The sequence below is a fragment of the Rhinoderma darwinii genome, chromosome 1, assembly GCF_050947455.1.
Source record: "Rhinoderma darwinii isolate aRhiDar2 chromosome 1, aRhiDar2.hap1, whole genome shotgun sequence".
Lineage (NCBI taxonomy): Eukaryota > Metazoa > Chordata > Amphibia > Anura > Rhinodermatidae > Rhinoderma > Rhinoderma darwinii.
The window spans coordinates 127,582,372-127,602,913 of NC_134687.1; the positions used below are offsets into that span (position 1 = coordinate 127,582,372).

The 20,542-nt window shown below is 39.4% G+C and overlaps 1 protein-coding gene across 2 annotated transcripts in view; it reads left to right on the plus strand.

The window, feature by feature from the left end:
* LRBA (LPS responsive beige-like anchor protein) overlaps positions 1–20,542 on the plus strand; it is a 641,245-nt gene that overhangs the window by 535,663 nt on the left and 85,040 nt on the right. Inside the window, exons 48-50 of one of the 2 annotated variants that reach the window (XM_075860361.1) lie at positions 1,031–1,120; positions 7,082–7,274; positions 9,120–9,182. In XM_075860361.1, coding sequence (XP_075716476.1) covers positions 1,031–1,120; positions 7,082–7,274; positions 9,120–9,182 — 346 coding nt within the window. The remainder of the gene's footprint in view (positions 1–1,030; positions 1,121–7,081; positions 7,275–9,119; positions 9,183–20,542) is intronic. The other variant, XM_075860360.1, reaches the window with a different exon arrangement.

Here is a 20,542-nt window from a genome sequence, read left to right on the forward strand (position 1 = left end):
TTTTTACATGCAGTTTTCCGCAGCGGAAATTCCGGCTAAAGACTGCACCACAATTTGGCACCGGTTTTCAGACGGAATTCCCTGCGGGGACCGGGGCGGATACGCTGTGTAGTTTTACAGCCATTCTGAGTTGGATTTTCAAAGTAAGTACACCATCTGGTCTAAGAGAACTATTTATTGATGTTTTCAGTTTGTATTGTGAGTTCTAGTGACAGAGCCTCCTAAATTGAATAGTGCAGAATTTCAATTATTTTTTTAATAAGGTTTTTTTTTTTTTACGTCTATTTACTAAGCGTATGTCTATGCAATTGCTTAGTAATACGTTCTGCAATATGAACGTGACACTGTTGGATCTACAAACTCCTGTAGAAACCAAAGTAGCTGGCGAGACATATTGAAATGCACTGCCTGCATTCTGGACCCCGCAGCTGGAGGAGGAAGAACACCATAGTGAGCATGGATTCCTATTTGCTTATTAAAAGCAATTAAATTTCTATTATCCATAATTATGACGTCTGCATTGGGTTATTAGAATAATATGGATCCAGGGTCATAAAGGTAGTCCATTCTAAAAAACCACATTCATAGTTGTAAGCTATGGATATTAATAAAATCCTGTTGTAGCCTTATTAACAGGTTCAATTGTAAGGTCTTACGTTTTTTTGTTTCATGAACACTGTGATGTTTATCTGTGCGGTAAAAATAAGCTCTGCATACTTGGGGTAATAATCCACCAAGCAGCTGAAGTGTGTGATTTCTGATTGTTATAGCATAGCATGTTTCTGTTTAATATCACGAGGCAGGACGGGGAAGTTTTGTATTTTTTCTCATGGAAATAACATCCATACTCTTAAAATGACTTCACCATAAATAGCAGTGCCAAGGACAGAACTTGGCCTCCACTGAGATTTTATAGGTTCACTTTTGCATATGATTAAAGCCGAGATTGCACATTTTTTATTTAGGTGTTGATGCATCTCTTTATTTTATATTTATCACCTTTTATTAATCTACCTTTGCTATTTTTAAGGGTGTGGAAGCTCAAATCCGCAGCTTTGGACAGACCCCATCACATCTGTTAATAGAGCCGCATCCTCCCAGGAGCTCAGCCATGCAAGTGGTAAGTATATTGTTGGGATATCCAAGATTACTAAAATATGTTATAACAAAAGGGCAATTTACATTTGTCTCTATAGTAATGTTTCCTATCATGGATATGTCGATGAATGCTGTTTATAGACATATATATTGCAGAGTAAGGCCCCATTCACACGACCGTAGATTTCGTTCGTAATTACGTATCCATTAATTTCTATGGGCGACGGACACCTTCCCATATATATATATATATATATATATATATATATATATATATATACGGGAAGGTGTCCGTGCTGTAAAAACCTAATGGGAGCACCGTGATTACGGGCACGGTCGTGTGCATGGGCCCTAATTTGGTAACCTTCAGGTACATCTTTATTTTTTTGTGTTTTTCTCTTGGTCATATTTATGCATAGGCCTCATGCACACGACCGTGCTCGTAATTACGAGCACGGGCGGCCACGGGCAGCCGGCCGCTTTTGTGAGCCGTGCTGCCATTATAAAGTATAGCAGCACGGCCCGTAAAATGAAAAAATAGAACATGTTCTATTTTTTTTAACGGCACGGGCACCTTCCCGTGAGAAAACGGGAAGGTACCCTTGACTAACAGAAGTCTATGGGCCCGTTATTGCGGGACGTAATTACGACCCGCAATAACGGGTGTTTTTACGGTCGTGTGCAAGAGGCCTTAAAGGATATGTCTAGGACCGGTCAAGTGGTTCCTATATTTGTGGCTAAAGTGCACGTGTCCAGCTATGAACACTGTTCTTCGCTTAAAGGGGGTTTTATGAAGATAAAGCATTTTGATTGTAAAATGAAAAGTTCTATTCTAACCCGTTCTGCACCCTATGTTAGTCAGACATGATCATAACATGATTTAGCCTGGATGTAAACAAGAATCTTTCCATACTGAATGCAAGCAAGTGGTGATCTTGAAAATGGTCATGCATTGAAGAACAAAGTATATTCGGAAGAAGTTGCATGATTTTTCATGATTAGATTAAGTTATTTACATAAAACAGAAAATACTTTAAGCAAAGCACAAATCAAAGTGTGACTGTTCCTTGTAGTAACTTTTTCTTTTGCTCCATAATATTGAAGCCTGACTATCCTATAGGGACGCAGAACTCTGTATATTTAAAGTAGCATACTACTAACTCCCGTAATATTTTCTAATTTCCATGCTCTGACAAGAGAGTAGTGAATTAAAACGGCTTTTACTTACAGTATGTATACTGTATTACAAATTTATCTGCACAAAGGTTAAATGAACTATGGGTGATTATAGGATATTGTACAGCTTTCTGGTGGACAGAAAGTTGGGGAAATTATGGTTAAATAGGACAAATTTAACAGGCAATTATGTCTTTCTTGGCTCGAAATGGCTAGGCTTAAATTCCTGGGTGGTGTGCAGAGGATTAGGAGCAGATGACACATTTACACACGTTGGCCGAATGCCATACTTGCTAACTTTTCTTTACTTCTTAACCTGAAGCTTTGAATTTTATTTGATTAAAGTAATTTGTTTTTATGTCAATTTATGTTTAACCCTTTGACAGTAATTTCTGGTTGTTCTATTATTTCACGTTATTGTTCATGGTGCCCATTAGTATATCGAGCTCAATCAAAAGACTTTAAAAAGGGACTATGCTTGACATGAATGTAAAGGCCCTTTTACACAGATAAGATGACCGATAGAACGCTCGTTCCCAATCATTGCCCCATGTAAACATGGCAGCGATCAGCCGACAAACGAGCAAACGCTCAGATGCAGCCACAAAATCATTGTTTGTCGGCAGCACATCTCCCTGTGTAAGTGCTGCCGACAATATGCAAAGTGTATTGGGAAAACAAGTGAGCGCCAATCAGCATTATATTATAGTAAATCGGCGCGTGTTACGAAGTACAAAATCTGCTTGTGTAAAATTACCAAGATATGCATGCACATAATCCCGCTGTAATTCTGTAGGATTCAAATCTAATTGTACCTCCAAACGCACCTACCTATTCCATGTACAAAACAGATCTAATCGTTTCATTAAATTTGGTTGTAAAGAAAATACCCAAATGTCACTATCCTTACCACAGCTTTCATTAGGGTAGTAAGGATCAGTCAAATATCCGGATCTTAGGCCTTATTCACGCTTTGCATTTTGTATGTATTCAAGAAGAGGAGACATTTGAAGTTCTCTACAGACTAATGTATGGTCATCTAGATATTTGCTTGTGCATTAGATGTATAAAAATAGATAAGTAATCAAAGTCCCCTAATGGGAAAAAAAAAAAAGGAAATGCAAAATAAAAATGGTAAACTATTTAATAAAAATAATTAACATTTCTGAATACACAGCATACTCTACCGGAGGCCTTATCATACATGTATTCTCACCATAGAAGTCTGAACACATGGATCCATAATGCATATATCTCTGTTTGGTCTGAGATTTTAGCTGCAATTTGGTGGAAAATACTGATGACAATACAGATGTATATATGGATTAAAAACCAGAGCTCATTGCCTTATAGACACCTTATGGAATCATGCACCATCGTACTGTCATTTTAAATCCACATAAAAAATTGCAGTATGCACCAGATGCCATATATCAGGCCATATTCCCCCTCGTAGTACTGTATTCAGTGCTAATCTATTTGTGCAATATAAGGCACAGAACACTGAAGCAAAGGAGGCCACAATATGGTTCTGCATTGTGGTCTGTAGTGGATGCAAAGCTCGTGTGCATGAGGTCTGTAAACTAAGTAATGGCGTAAGGGCTTCTTCACACGAACGGGTGTCAAATCGGCTGATTTGCACCCATGCGAGGCCCGGGTTCACAGGTCGTTCGTAGACTTGGGCCTATTTAGGGATTTGGAAAAGTGGGCAAAAATAGGACACGTCTTATTTTTCACGGGCTGTTCACATAGTCCGTTTAAAAAAAAAAAAACAACGGCCGTGTAAATAGCCCCACAGAAGTGCATTCACTTTAATGCAGCTGTGTGACAGCCGTAAAAAAAATGTCCGTCACGTGGCCGATTATCCCGTTCGTGTGCATAAGCCCTTATACAAACAATACTGCACTGAACTACATACAGTCACACTATCCATATCTTGCATCCATACTTAGCTCTGTATTTTATGCATATCTCAGTATGCTTGTGTAAATGAGGCTAAAGTCTGTTTAAGCTCTACAGACGGTGAGATGACCATTTCTATTAGGGTTGTGGAGTTGGTAAGCCAAAATTCCATGACTATTTTTCCACTGTCCGACTCCTTCATAAATAGATCACGTATAATAATTAGTAATAGCTGATTTTCTGTAATAAAATGGTAAAATGTAACCCATCAGGCCTAGATTTAGAACATAAAACATATTTATTGCAATAAAGATGTTTCTAAATTTCTGAGAGTAAATATGCCGCACACTACGCATTTAATAAATGAATGCAATAATATATATAATATAAACTGTTATTTTAAAATTGGAGTTAGTATATTTCTTCCATTGCCACCCAAGCCTGACACTGGCTCCACAGCCGTGTCTTGGAAATTTCAGCCATATTCAGAAGAGCGTGTTGAAATGTGGAACCAGAAATTGATGTAAAATGTCATATTTTGAATGTATTTAGTTTGTTTATCTGTATTTAGCTTTAAAATATGCAGCCAATATGGTAATAAAATACGCTCTTCTGAATAAGCCTTTAGAGATCTAGGTAAAACGCATGCTCCTTGATCACCAAACTGACAGTTGTACTAGTCCAGGCATATTTAAAAAAAAATAAAAATATATATATATTATGGGAACACTATATGATCAGTTTGCTCAATCAAAACATGCCATTTTTTGTGATCTCGGGTAATGAGGGGCTGGGTATAAAATAACAATGCCTATAAAGGGGGTATATGGAATGGCTTTGGATTTTGCTCTTGGTAGGCATTTCATATGAGCTGTTAATGTGTTTCCTTTGGGCTATTGTGTTGGGCACATTTTTCTTCTCACAGCAGAAATGAGAGCCATCTTGCGCGGAGTTAAGTGCAGCAGCCATAATATACGCCAGGTGTAGTAATTAGCAGCCACATGAAGGCCGCCAATTTGTCTGCTGCCGCTGCTGTTGTTGAATCCCCTTGTGCCTTCACACGATCAGATAGCTGGATTTAATTGAGGCCACATCAGATGAGGCATTACTGACACCTTTAATTGAATGAGCATCCAGGGAGAATTAACTCATAATATTGATTGGCTTTTAGCCACTTGCTCGGGAGGGTGTCTGGATTGCTTATTAGTTGCCTTTATTTACACCTTTGTGCAAAGAGTACAAGAAGGGATTCATAGCGCAATATGTTTTTGTAAGTACTCTTAATAACTTTTTAAAAAGGGCTGATCATAAAAATGCAAATGCAGTTTTAATAGCTTTTTAATATAAAAAAAAAAAACCACGGTGTAATCACAGTGCGGTATATTTCTTTTTATTTAGGCCCATTATTATTTCATTATTGTTCATACATTTTGTTGTTTTTAATATCTCTTTGTCTCAAAGGTATACCAGATATATATTGCAATTTAAAGTTCTGTTCTTCAGGGCAAGATCAGAATTGTTGTTTTTTTTCGAATGCCACCATTTTCTGATGAGGAAATCGCCAAGAGAGGATATTCTCAGTCAGTGTAACTTAAACATGAATGGGGGAAATAGTTCACCTGTTATACGGCAGCAATTCCACTAGTCTGACCACTACGTGTGTTGTTTTTGACAGCAGAGTTGCTCTGGTGTGACAGGGGAATAGTGTTCTCCATTTACTTTAGTGTTAGTCCGACTTGAGCGTCTTCTCTCTTTAGAATTCTGCCGTTTTCCTGGATAGAGAATCGGGGCTTTCAAAAATACATGTTTGATCTTGACCGAGGTGGGGGGAGGGGGGGCATTCAGGTTTTAATACGAGCTGCACTGTTGTTAACATAATGACTCCTTTCATGTAACGTTTCCTTCTTGTCATCTTATCTAGTATTTAGGATTGGAAATGTTTGAATGTTTATTATGTATTTTTATATATCTATTGATTTTCTTATCTTTCCAGCTGTCTCTTCTGTTGCTTGTAGTCTGGCTCATATATTGTTTATATCACACTGTGCATTGCTTATCACACCAGGTACACTTGGGGAGTGGAGTGCAGTCACCTCATGTTCCCATATTAGTTGTGGGTTTTATTTCTGTTATGCGGCAGAGTTCTGAAATGTCACAATAGTGTTTCCGCATCTGCACCCCATGTAATAAGGAACTAAAAAGCCGATGATGGCACACAAGTCGTTTTTCTATCACAATTTAAAGGTTGTATTAACCCAAAGCAAAGACTGGGTACGGATCAAGAGTCTAATAAAATAACTAAAAATGACTAATGTCTTGTTGCTCTGCTCTCTTGTATCCCTCATAAATGATTTTTACAGTAATGTTTTGTATTTAGCTGCTCATATAGTTATATCTATACAGCTACATGTCTTATGACAATCCATATACTGTGTTATGGCAAATGGACTTCATAAAGGGGGGTCCCCAGCTCAGGACCTTCTCTATGAGCCAGAACAGCATGGCCAGCATGTAATACTGCACTTCAAACTGCTGCAGGAAAGATATATGGCCAAAATGTGTCTTTTACTGGTAGAGAAGCTGGACTGGCCTGGCTTCTATTCAAAAATGTTGGGGCTTTATTACCGCACCATGTAAATACATCTTTCTGATCTTGCACATATAGGGTATATTCATATTGGCTCATATTTTATGGCTTCAGAGTATACATTTTAGCAGTTATAGGCGTTTTCTTACTGGCCTTCGTGCTGGTGTGCTTTGCATTTTTTGGCAGCTGTATGCTTTTCTATTATAATCAGGTCTTCCTTTTCTTGTCCTGTTTCCCTGCCCTTTGTCGTTTGATTTGTCTTCATACTCTTGTTCCCTTCTTCCACTTGTCTGGCTTCTTGTTGTGCCCACTCAACAGTATCTCCTCCTGCAGACTCCACTGATGTTTACAGACCAAGCCCAGCACGATGTCATTATGGTTCTGAAGTTCCCCTCCAACTCACCCGTCACTCACGTTGCAGCGAATACTCAGCCTGGGTTGGCCAGTCCTGCAGTCATTACGGTTACTGCTAACAGGCTCTTTGCAGTGAACAAGTGGCACAGTCTTTCCGGTGAGTAGAAGTCAAAGTCAACGGGATAAGTATCTGTAGGGTATGATTAAAAATGTTGGATACTAAATAAATGCAAATGCATGGTGTTTCTTAGAAGATGGAATTCATAGTGGAGAATGTGGCAGGTAAGCTGGAGTTGCTGTTTCATCGTGCTTTTTGCATGACGTCATCACAGTCTTATCTCACATAAGGACATGTCAAATGAACAGGTTTGCATGTCCTTATAATATAAGTAAGTTACGTGGCACATCTTCTGCCACAGAATTTAGGGAGTCCGTTTGCACCTTGGATGCTACCTTGGATCAATGCATCCACTTTCCCTCCAAAGACTGTTGTAGCTTTCGTATGCCATTCAAAAGATGTTTGTATTATCTAAATAGTTAATCTAATAATTAAAGTCAAGCAAAATCAAACACTATTCCCGTTTACAGAGGTGTTTCTTAAGTGTGGGGTATTTTACTTGCTTGTTTTATAGCCCCTAGACATTCTACTTAAAGGAACACCCTAGGCAATTGATGCTATGCTTAGTACGGGACCTGAGGAAGCGAATTGGTGCATGACCCTGAAATAATTCCTGTCTTATGTCCTGCTCTAAGTTTATAACACATTGTATCGGTTTTACCGAGAGTGTTGCTTTAATCTGGCGTAGAACACGTAATTTATGCTTTACTTCTTCTGCACAGAGTTACAATAGTTAGCGGTCACACCTACTGTCTCTAGACCGAACTCACACGGTATATGGCTATGAAATGTTTACTCTGAACCATAAACAAGCCACAGCTAGTGTGTAGGCTTGTATTTTATTTTGCGCCTGTTTTACAATGTTACAGAATGCCCTAGTAGAACACCAAATATTAAGATGGTCTAGTAAAAGTCGCATGCACAGATCCGATAAAAAGAATTGACCACATACAGATTTTCGTGTTTAGATCCTAAAGCTTAAGGTCATAGCACAGTTTAATACTTTATACGTTATTTACTAGTCGGAAAGTGCAGTTCTAATATCCTTAGGGCATGTTCACACAGCTTATTTTCCGTCGTATTTCGGAGCATAAAACAGTCGCAGCATGCTCCAAAATACACCTCGAAAATGCCTGCAAACTGCTTTCTATAGATTTTAATGGTAAAAAGCTGTGTAGTTCATACAAGACATAATTTTACGCGGTGATTTAAGAATACCCCTTGTAAAAATAAAGAAGTGACATGTCACTTTTTGAGGTGTTTTTGAAGCAGATTTTCAACATTTCCAATAGACAATGCTTTGAAAAAAAAAAATACTTCAAAACGCTTCACAAATCCGCTTCAAAAACACCTGGTTTTCAGAGGATAATTTCTCTTGAAAACAGCCTCGTTCACACACATGCAGTGTGAACATGCCCTTAATGTGAGCTATATATACATATTACAATTTTAAAATGGAAATAATTTTATATATAATATATCTATGTATATAAGGAATCTCTGCACAAACATTTGTGGACAGTGTGTGTGTGTATATATGTGTATGTGTATGTATATATGTGTATGTATATGTGTGTGTGTGTGTGTGTGTGTGTGTGTGTGTGTGTATGTATATATGTGTGTGTATGTATATGTATGTGTGTAAATATATATATATATATATATATATATATATATATATATATATATATATATATATTATGTATGTATGTGTATATATACATACACACTTTGTATTGATCTGTCTTTGTGTCTGTCTTGAACACTCCTTGCTGCCCTGTTCATTGTTTCTGGATGGAGCTTCCCTTTTTTATGTGCACACATATATTTGTGTTTAATCCTGTAGATGTGCCCTTGTTCTAAACCATTTTTCCCTCCCTCTAGCCCATCAAGGTGCTGTGCAGGACCAGCCGTACCAGCTGCCGGTGGAGATCGATCCTCTCATAGGTCTGTCACTTTCTCCTCTCTCTGCGATTCATTAAGCTCTGTATGGTAGCCCTGAAGTGTAGATTACTGTTGTTTTTCACTTGCCAGTTGCCTGGAATGGAATTCTCCTGATAAACCATTTGCATGCAAATTGGAATGCAATGAGCTGTGGCTATGCTGGTATTTCATCAACTCCCCCTCGTTGGCTTGCCTAATTTGAACAGGCCTAGGACGTGTGTCACCGAAAATTAATATGGATGCTGTAATAATGTGTGATTGAGAATGGCGCATGAAACACTGTCAGGATAATATTGGATCTTTTCATCACTCAGACTTGTTGATGAGCAGGAGCGAGGCCCTGTAATGATGAATTGGCGTTCAGTAATGTGCTAGAGCGGCATTTTCTTCCTAGGGAAATTTTCATAATAGCAGGAAGGTTCTTCTCTGTGTAGAGAAATAAAACCTTGATACTGGTGCTTTATTGTCAAAATCAATCCTTTTTTTACGGACCTGCCGAACTTGCTTTACAAATTAACGTACAGCTACAGACGTGTATATATATGTGTGTTTCTTTTTATTTGTTTTTAAAATTCACTATCCTTTTATTTTTCATGATTTCCTTTTTATAATTTTTTTTTCTTTATATAGACAAAGGAGAAAGTGTTGAGGAAATGTGTGAAAATGTTATTACGGAGATAAATAGATCTGTGTGCAGTACGTTACAGTTTGTATGAGCATGTGAAGTATCGTCTTATCCCGGTCTGTCATTGTCTGCTCTTCCCTTGTGTGAGGAGTCAAGATGATGGGCAATGAGATATGGTTTTATCCTCCTCAGAAGTAGAAAGCAGTCTCTTCAGTGACTTATAGTGTGTTCTCTGACCGATGTGCAGGGGATGGAAATGGATGAGCTTCAGTTCATTATCATAGGGTTTGCTAGCTTTCCCTATCAGCGAGTCCCCTGATAATAGTAAACGAACAGCAGGAAAGCTCTGCTTGCTGGCTAAGAAAAAAAAATGCATTGCCGCTTATTGTGTGTGAATTCAGAAGGTCTGCTCTGCAGAGAGGAAATGCTGAAGTTTCGAAATTGTGTGTGTACGCATAACTAGCGCTTTGTTTTTTTTCTGGGGTGGTATGTTTTCACACTTTTTTTTAATTCTTTTTTATATTTATGCATTTTTTGGTTTTTTATTATTTTCATATTCTTGTATACAAGAAAAAAAAAATACATATTCCATTCCTTTTTCATATAACCAATGTACTCCAATTTGCTGGGCATACATACTTCTCTTTAAACCCAACCCCTAATCCTGCCCTCAAGGATTTTTTGTTAATTTTGCTGTACTGGGGCTGAGTGGTAGGAAATGCGTGATTTGTGTCTTCCCTGCATGTCTGCTATATACAAATCACAGGTTACAGAAGCCTAATGGCCGTTATCCATTAGATATACTAATAATCTTAGTGCAAGATAATGTTGTGTTTGATTATTAGGATCAGGCTGTGGCTATAAAGGCAGTATTATTTAGCTTGTTATTCAGTAGAAGCGCCAGTATATACAAATGTATATTTACGTTACAGTGATGGAAGTGGTTAATTTGCTAAGAATATTTATCCAGTATAGTACATATATAGTCTTTTTCGCTTTTATTACAAAAACTCAATAATTCTGCTATACTCCTTCCTATTAATGACTATTTATAGTGCTAAATGTTGACAATATTTCTGAATATTGAAATTCTGACAATCGTTGGGAAAAGCGGAGTTATCTGACACTGGAGAAAGACAGATGCGGAAAAATAGAACAGGGACAAACCAATGTCACGAAGAAGCTCTCTTTATGTAACGTAAGTCAAGATGTAAATCAGTGCAGGCGGTTCTGGAAAATAACTCGATGGCACCCGCAGAGCAGAGAACATTTACTTACTAAAGAATGTGATGCTGAACAAAATAGAATGAAGGAGTATTGATGTTGCAGCTACTTTCATTTTCCTGGCGCATAAACATATCCGATTCTTTTGTATAACTCATGTCTGCAGTGTAGTCTCACTTTCATCTCTTGTAAAGCGTATTAACCTTGAGACTGGGAGTATCCGACATGTTAGTACATATGCATCCCCACTGCTACCTGATAGCTCACATGTGATGGAACGCAGGCGGTCAGTTCCAGCTCACAAACCTCTTTCTTTTTTATATAATAGCAATATACTTTTTTTTTTACTAGCCTTATTATTTCAGTACATTTTAGATAAATCCATTGTAAGTACATAAACAAAACTATAAAATACGACTCCACCTTCTTTAACCCCTTCCCGCTTTGGCGACTTTTGACCTTCCTGACAGAGCCTCATTTTTCAAATCCGACATGTTTCAGTTTACGTGGCAATAACTTTGGAATGCTTTTACCTATCCAACCGATTCTGAGATTAATTTCTCGTGTCACATTGGACTTTATGTTACTGGCAAAATTAGCTCTATACATTCAGTATTTATTTGTGAAAAACACCAAAATGTCGCGGAAAATTGCAAAAATTAGCATTGTTCTAAATTTAAATGAATCTGCTCGTAAGACAGACAGTTATACCACACAAAATTGTTGCTAATTAACATCCCCCATATGTCTACTAAAGATTGGCTTCTAATTTTGAACATCCTTTTATTTTTCTAGGACGTTACAAGGCTTAGAACTTTAGCAGCAATTTCTCACATTTTCAAGAAAATTTCAGGCTATTTTTACAGGGGCCAGTTCACTTGTGAAGTGGCTTTGAGGGCCTTATATATTAGAAAGAAGTCATCCCATTTTAAAAATGTCACCACCGCAAAGTATTCAAAACAGCATTTAGAAAGTTTTTTTTAACTCTTTAGACGTTTCACAGGAATTAAAGCAAAGTAGAGGTGAAATTTACAAATTTCGTGTTTTGTTTTTTTTGCAGAAATTCATTTTTAATATATTTTTTTTGTAACACAAAGTTTTACCAGAGAAACGCAACTCAATATTTATTGCCCAGGTACTGCAGTTTTAGGAAATATCCTACATGTGACCCTAGTGTGCTTATGGACTGAAGACCAGGCCTCAGAATGAGAGGAGCACCTAGTGGATTTTGGGCCTCCTTTTTATTAGAATATATTTTAGGCACCATATCAGGTCTGAAGGGCTCTTGTGGTGCCAAAACCATGGAAATCCCCCAAAAGTGACCCCCATTTGGGAAACTGCACCCCTTTAGGGGTATAGTGAGCATTTTGACCCCACAGCTTTATTGCAGAAATTATTGGAAGTAGGCAGTGAAAATGGGATTTTTTTCCATAGGTATGCCAATATGTGGTGCCCGGCTTGTGCCACCATAACAAGACAGCTCTCTAATTATTATTTCCCGGTTTTAGAAACACCCTACATGTGGCCCTAATCTTTTGCCTGGACATTCGACCAGGCTCAGGAGTGAAAGAGTACCATCCGAAATTGAGGCCTAATTTGGCGATTTACAAAGTATTGGTTCACGACTGAAGAGGTTCTGATTTTAAATAATAAAATGAACCCCTGAGAAGTGACCCCATTTTGGAAACCACACCCCTCAAGGCATTTATTAAGGGGTATACTGAGCATTGTGCTGCGGATGGTGCAAAGTACAAATTTCAATTTCAAACCCCAGATATGCCATTTCAGTGACAAATATGTTGTGCCCAGCTTAATCCACTAGAGACACAGACCCCATAAATTGTTAAAAGGGTTCTCCCGTGTATGGCGATACCATATGTGTGGGAGCAAACGGCTGTTTTGGCACGCTGTAGGGTTTAGAAGTGAGGGCGCCATTTGGCTTTTGGAGCCTGGATTCTGCTAGGTAGTTTTGTTTGGAGTTTTACTGGTATTTCAGTTTATAATATGGGGGCTGTTGTAATCTGTGCGGAGTACATCAGGGGCAATGTCAGGTGGTATAAAATAATCCATAGATGTGTGTTACGCTGTGAAGCAATCCTTTCTGCACAGGCCAGTGTCGCACTGATAAATTATGTCGTTTCTTATCCCCTCCGCACCTTTGCAGTTTGGGGAATTTAGCTTGGAAGTGTTGTCCTGGTATAATACAGGCACCCTAGCTTGGAAGTGTTGTCCTGGTATAATACAGGCACCCTCGCTTAGACGTGTTTGGGCGCTCCCTTTCCTTGTTCCCTTATTTTAGGGACTTGATAATGCGCCTCTTGAAACAGAAGAAATGTTCCCCTCGGGCCGGCACAACTGCATATTTTTTTTTCATTCCTGATATATTGGAGCCTTTACTGATTTTAATTGTTCATAGACGTAGTGGCGTAAGGGTTGTTTTTTTGCGGGACGAGCTGTAGTTATTATTGGTACCATTTTGGGGTACGTGCGACTTTTTGATCACTTTTTATCCTATTTTTTGGGAGGCAAGGTGACCAAAAAACAGCAATTCTGGCATAGTTTTTTTTAGTTTTTATTATATAGCGTTCACCATGCATTATAAATTACATGTTAACTTTATTCTGCGGGTCAGTACGATTCCGGCGATAACCAAATTTATAGCACTTTTTTTTATGTTTTACAACTTTTTGCCAAATAAAATGACTTGTAAAAAGAATGTATTTTTTCTGTCGCCAAGTTGTGAGAACCATAACTTTTTAATTTTTTAGTCGACAGAGCTGTATGAGGGCTAATTTTTTGCGAGTCGAGCCATAGTTTTTATAGGTACCATTTTTGGATACATGTGACTTTTTGATCACTTTTTATTCCAATTTTTATAGGGCAAAGTGACAAAAAAAACAGAAATTCTGGCATTGTTTTTTACGGGTTTTATTTACGCCAATCACCGCGTGGAATAAATAACATAAAATGTTTGTTTCAGGCCGTTACGGATGTGGTAATACCAAATATGTATGGTTTACTTATTTTTTTCAGTAATAAAGGACTTGATAAGTGAAAAAGGGCGATTGAGTTTTATTTTATTACTTGAAACTTTACTTGACAACTTTTTTTCACTTTTTGTTACACTTTTTTTTTTTTACACTTTTTTTTACGCTTTCACAGGACCTAGTTGGACCAACTGTCTTTTTTTTATTTTTAATGTTCTAATGTTTTTATCTAATTTTCTACCTATGTAGTGCAATGTATTAGATCTGTCAGCCATTCCCTGACAGTAAGCCGATTAGGATTCGCCTCTAGGCAGGGCCTTATCGGCTTCCGTAGTGGCCGAGCAGGAGGTCATTGTTAGGCCTCCTGTTGCCATAGCAGCAGTCGGCAGCCCTGCGATTGCATGGCAGGGTTGCCGATCTGTTACCAGCCTCTAAAATGCAGCGATTGCTGCATCTAAGGGGTTAATGGCAGGAATCGGAGCTAGCTCCGGTTCCTGCCGTTACAGGTGAATGTCAGCTGTAACATACATCTGACATCCACCGCTGATGACGCCGGCTCAGCTTCAGAGCCGGCGCCATCTTTCCGGCGTCTATGGAAGCATTTTAGGCCCCATACTAGGCATACCGGGAGGCCAGTGTTAGCAATTTCATTTCTGGGGTGACGATGACCTGCAAACCCCTTAAATGTAGCGATCGCTTTTGACTGCTGCATTTAAGGGGTTAATGGCCGATATCGGAGCAAACTTTGGTCCCCGCCTTTACCCAATGGTGTCAGCTGTTACATACAGCCGACACCCAGGGATGATGGCACCGACTCCGCTTCTGAGCCTGTGTCCACCATTTGTCGTATGGATACGGCAAAATGCAGGATGCACTAACTTTCCATGAATTATCCATATGACAAATGTCGGAAGGGGTTAAAAAAAGAATGCATTAGACCCTGTTCACATCTGCGTTCGGCATTCCGTTGTGCTCCATCAGAGGAGCAGACGGAACCCATTGACTTTAAGGGGTTCCGTTGGTTTTCTGTCGGGGTGTCCGTGGTTTTACCAGAAACAATAGCGCAGCATGCTGCGCTATTGTTTCTGGTATTTTTTACGGAATCTGCGATGGAGGCTTCTAACAGAGTCTTGAATTCAGATGTGAATTAGGCCTTAGATTGGTTTGGTGGAGTTATGAACTCGCTTTTATTTTTTACTTGATACTTAGTGAATCTACATGCTGTTTAAGGATATGTGAAATGAAAGTGTTGACTTCAACAAAAATGTGAGAGCCCCAATAACTTTTAGCATAACTTAATGTCTGAAAACTCTTTGTCCATTTAGTGTACTCTGCTTGCTTTGGCATTTGAGGTTTCCTAGAAGCCATTGGACTCCCTGCTTGGATGAACACCATTCGCTACATTTGTACAGAGGTGGTCACAATAAGTTTTTACTGCTTTTACTATACATTTCTGCTCTATGGTCTCTCCACTTCATGCAGCAGGAAGTGTTGGACTGCACAACAAAACATGATGTGTTGGGGAAAATAAGTGAAACACTAGCAGGATATAGGAAGATGGAACCTGATGTGATTTCTATACAGAGAGGCGTTTGATAGTGTTTAAAGAAGTTTTCCTTTTATGAAAACTGCATATATGATTCTAAAGTGCACTGTTTTTAAAGTTCACTAGTTAAAATGAGCTACGAAGTATTCACCCTTTGTCATATACAGTATATTAATTTAAAATGTTGCCGCTTTGAGTATTGTCTTGATCGAGGAGCCATTACATAGACTTTTATGTAAGCATACAGCCGCAGGACCAAAGCTGCTTACACAGAACTCTATGTAACTCTTCTTGGCTCCGGGGGGAGGGGGGGGCAGGGAACTGAATCATTGGTTCCTCCTCTGCCCCCTGGTATTTCAGCCAATCACAGCAGCCAAATTTCTAATTAATATATTTTCTAGTACTTGAAATGCCAACAATGGTAATATATATCATTAACTTCTGTACATCCCTTTTAAATATAAGGAACCATTATCATCTTTGATGTATTCTTAGACAGTGAGTACTAGACCTTATTACTTTGTGTGTAGCACAGCCTGTTTAAAAAGGGTGGCAAAACCAGGAGCAGAGTGTGAGAGATAGAGAGAGAGAGAGAGATTTATGTATTTTTTCATTGCTGATATAGTGTCGGAATATTCTGCTGTGATATATAAAAATAAAGATATATATATATATATCTCACACTCTCACTCTGCCGATCAAAGGTTTTAGAACACCTCAATTTTCCCAGTTATTTTTTTTACATTACTAGTACAGCAAATAGTGTGAAATGGTTAAAAACAAAACTATGAATTTTTAACCTCAAACTCAACAATAGTTTGAATTTCTGATTTTAACCAGAGGGATTTTTTCAGGGATGACATAAAGGACAGCTGCTCTGCAGCACAGAAATCAAATTATGGCTTGAAATTGTATGCAAACTATTCCTACAGGTGTCTCAACTTTTGGAGATTACTTTCAAACCCTCTGATTCTATATAAGCAGAGTTGGAGCAGACTGCATTACTACACCCTGTAGAGCAGGATTTGGACGGTTTTGCTCCTCAGGACAGAGCACATTGATATCATAATTGCAAGAAAAAGGCAATTAACAAAAGAAGACACAATTATAACCCTTAGAAGTGTAGATCTGTCCTACAGAGAAATTGCCAGGAAAGCCAAGGTGGCAGTCAGTACAGTTTCCTATACCATCAGAAGGCACTTGGAAATTGGTGGAAACTCTGAAGGGAAGAGGTGTTGCAGACCAAAAGCCACTACAAAATCAGATGACATGTTTTTGTGAGTCAACAGTTTCCGTGATCTGCGCCTCACAGCACAAAATCTTCAAGCCCAGCTTAATGCAGAAAAAAGTTAAAAAGTTTCCACTTCTACCTGCAGATATGACCGGTCACGTATCAGTAAGAAAGCCACTGCTAAGATTGTAAAATTAAAAAAAAACAGACTTGCCCGGGCCAAGCAGCACGTCCAGTGGACTACTGAAGAATGGAATAAGGTGTTATGGACTGATGAATCAAAGTTTGACATCTTTTGTACGTTACGCAGGGTTTTTGTACGTCGTCGAGTTCGAGATGATTCCTCCGTGTTACACCAACTGTGAAACATGAAGGACGATGCGTGGTGGTCTGGGGCTCTTTTACTGGATCCAGAGTAGGCAACTTGCACAGGGTTAGGCCTCATGCACACCGCCATCCCCCTAATCACGGCCCGCGATTACGGGCACGGCTGCCGCCGACACCCACAGGCCGCATTTTCGTGCCGTGCTCCCATACAAAGTATGGGAGCACTGCCTGTAAAATCAGAAAAATAGGACATGCTCCATATTTCCCGGCACGGTTCTACTGCACGGACACCTATCCATAGTGCTACGGAAAGGTGTCCGCGGGCAAAAGAACCGGGTGGGTTCGTAATTGCGGACCGTATTGCGGTCCGCAATTAGAGTTTTTTTTATGATAGTGTGCATGTGGCTTTACTGGCACACTGGACAAAAAGGGCCACCACAGCATTTGATGCGCCGTTAGGTGTACGCCTAATTGGTATGGGGTTTATATTACAGCAAGACAATGATCCAAAACATACACCTAGGTTATGTCAGAACTACCTGAGAAGACCAGAAGAAGCCGGTAGGTTTCAAAGAATGGAATGGCCTGCAGAGTCTCAATACTTAAACCCCATTGAGCTTGTTTGGGATGAACTGGACAGAAGGGTGAAAGCAAAGCAACCCACAAGTGTAGCACATTTGTGGGAACGTCTGCAACAATGTTGGGAAAAAATTTCTGAACTATATCTGAATGCAATTGTAGAAAGAATGTCTCGATTGTGTAAAGTGGTTATATCAGCTAGAGGTGGCTACTTTGAAGATTTAAACATCTAGATTCAATTTGTTGAAACAAAGTTAATGCATTATTTTTAGTCATCTTAATATGTTCTTCTATGCTTTCATTTCAAATAACCTGAGACATTAAGGTGTTCTAAAATTATGAACCGGCAGTGTGTATAGAATATATATATATATATATATATATATATATATATATATATATATATATATATATATTTGTAAAGACTGTTTTTATAAATAATTAATTATTTTTGCCTCTTTTGAGGCAGGGGCAGAAACAGTCATTTTATTTTACGATAGTTCTGGTGCGATTATGGCTGTTTACTGTTGAATCATAGTTTTTGAAACTTTAGAGGGAAAAAACGACCTGTATGTGAAGCAGTAATAATGCTGTCGCTCAGACTCTCAGAGCTGTAATCCAAATCCCTGGATGGAATAAACTACAGTACTGACTTGTTTACCCACCAGAGGAACGCATTATTGCCTCGTAAAGAAGCCCAGCAGTCCTTATTAGTCGCAAAACCAGAGCTCATGGCAGTAACCTGAACATTGTTTCAACCTGCATTATTTTTACAGCATTGCAGATTAAATATCCTAAGGATCTATCACTGAGTATGAAATGGATTAGTGTGTTTTAGGGGAGAATATGTTGGGTAGCATGTACTTTATTCTTTTTGTAGTTCCCTGTGCTGTTAAGTCTATTTCAGAATATTGTTTTTTGGTTTACAGTGTTTCCACTTTTAATAAAAACACAGAGGCAGATTTTCAAATCAAAATACGCCAGAATTGGGGCTCAATTAACTAGCATGAGTGCTAGTTAATTCTAGCACACATGCCGTGCATCAGAATTCTAAAGTGTTTTAGATCGTTTTTTGGGACTCATACATCAAGGGACATGGCTTAGCTTTAAATGGGCGTGGCTTAAGATGTGCTAGCTTTTAGCGCAAATAAAGTGGTCTGATGTACGCTAACCGAGGGGTGGTATTATGTTAGACAGAAGTATCTAAATATGCGCCAAATTTATCATCCAGCATGAGCCACTGTGAGCAATTTAGCGTATCTAGTCTATTTCTAAGTTGTCTAAATTTAAAGCGTACCTAACCTTTCAGGTGACACTTCAAAATAAGCTGTCGTGTGTGTATATTAGGCCGAAAAAGGCTGCAAAAAAGCGTGGTAATGAAAGTGCAGGCAGGGCGAAATCTGGCTCAATATCCCTGAAAGAATATTGAGGCAGATTTTTCTGCCTGCAAAAAACTCAGTGTGAAGATACCCTAATATTTACAATATCAGTATTTATATTAAGCCCTTAACCCCTTCCCGCAAATGGGCGTTACTGTACGTCCTTTTTAGCGGCTCGTTCCCGCAAATGGGCGTACAGTAACGCCCTGAGGATGAAGCAGGCACAGGAGCTGTGCGCGCTTCATCCTCAGCGGGTGTCGGCTGTAATATACAGCTGACATCCCGCTGCAACGGCGGCAATCACTGTTATCGCCGGCATTTCACTCCTCAAATGCCGCTGTCAATAGCGAGAGCGGCATTTAAGTGATTGACACAGAGGAAGGGGGCTCCCTCTGTACCCCGTTGGCCCCCCGCGAAAAATCGCGGGGTTCTGATGGTTACAATGGCAACCAGGAAGCCTAGCAATGGCTTTCTGGTTGCCAGGTACGGGAGCCTATTAGGTCCTGCCCAAGGCAGGAAGTAATAGGCTCAACTGCAGAGGCGTAGCTAGGTTCTCCTGCACCCGGGGCAAAGATTCAGATTGGCGCCCCCCCCCCCAACTTATTTCCCGACATCTCCTTCCCCCTCGCCATGTTTTCTTTCCCTACCAATCAATGAGTTGTAATTTTTTTTCACAATTTTTTTAATGTAACGCGAGTATAAAAGCATTTCTACATTTTACAAGCGATGTAGTTCTATAATGTAATTAACATAAAAAGAAATTAACAGAAAATAAATTAAAGAGGCCACACACAGCCCCTTGTAGATAGCGCCACACAGCCCCTCTCTTGTAGATAGTGCCACACGCAGCCCCCTGTAGATAGCGCCATACACAGCCCGCTTCCCCCCTAGTAGATAGCGGCACACTCCCCCCCCCCCCTTGTAGATACCGCCACATTCCCCCGTTTAAATAGCGCCACACTTCCACACCTTGTACTTAGCGCCACACTGTGAACAGACCGGTGAGCGGTAGCCTACCGCTACCACTCTCCGCTCTGCCTGGTGTGACTTACCGGAGAAGACGAGGAGGTCATGCGGCGCAGGCAGCGGCGGAGTTCCTTCTGACTAGGGTTGGTGACAGCCAGGGCCGGCCTTAGGTTGGATGGCGCCCTGTGCGAGACTCTCTATTGCCGCCCCCTACACAAACCAAAAATTAACCACATATATGGACACACTAGAACATATATACTGTACATATATAAAGACAGATATTTAGACATACAGGCAAATATACATACACATATCTGGAATATATACATACAGGTAAATATATAGACGTACAGACACATATACACACACCGGCAGATAAATACACAGACAGGAACATATACAAATACATACAAAGCACAAATATACAAGCACAAAGACACATTCACAAACAGACCCATATATACGCACACAGGCACATATGTACACAGCACAGATA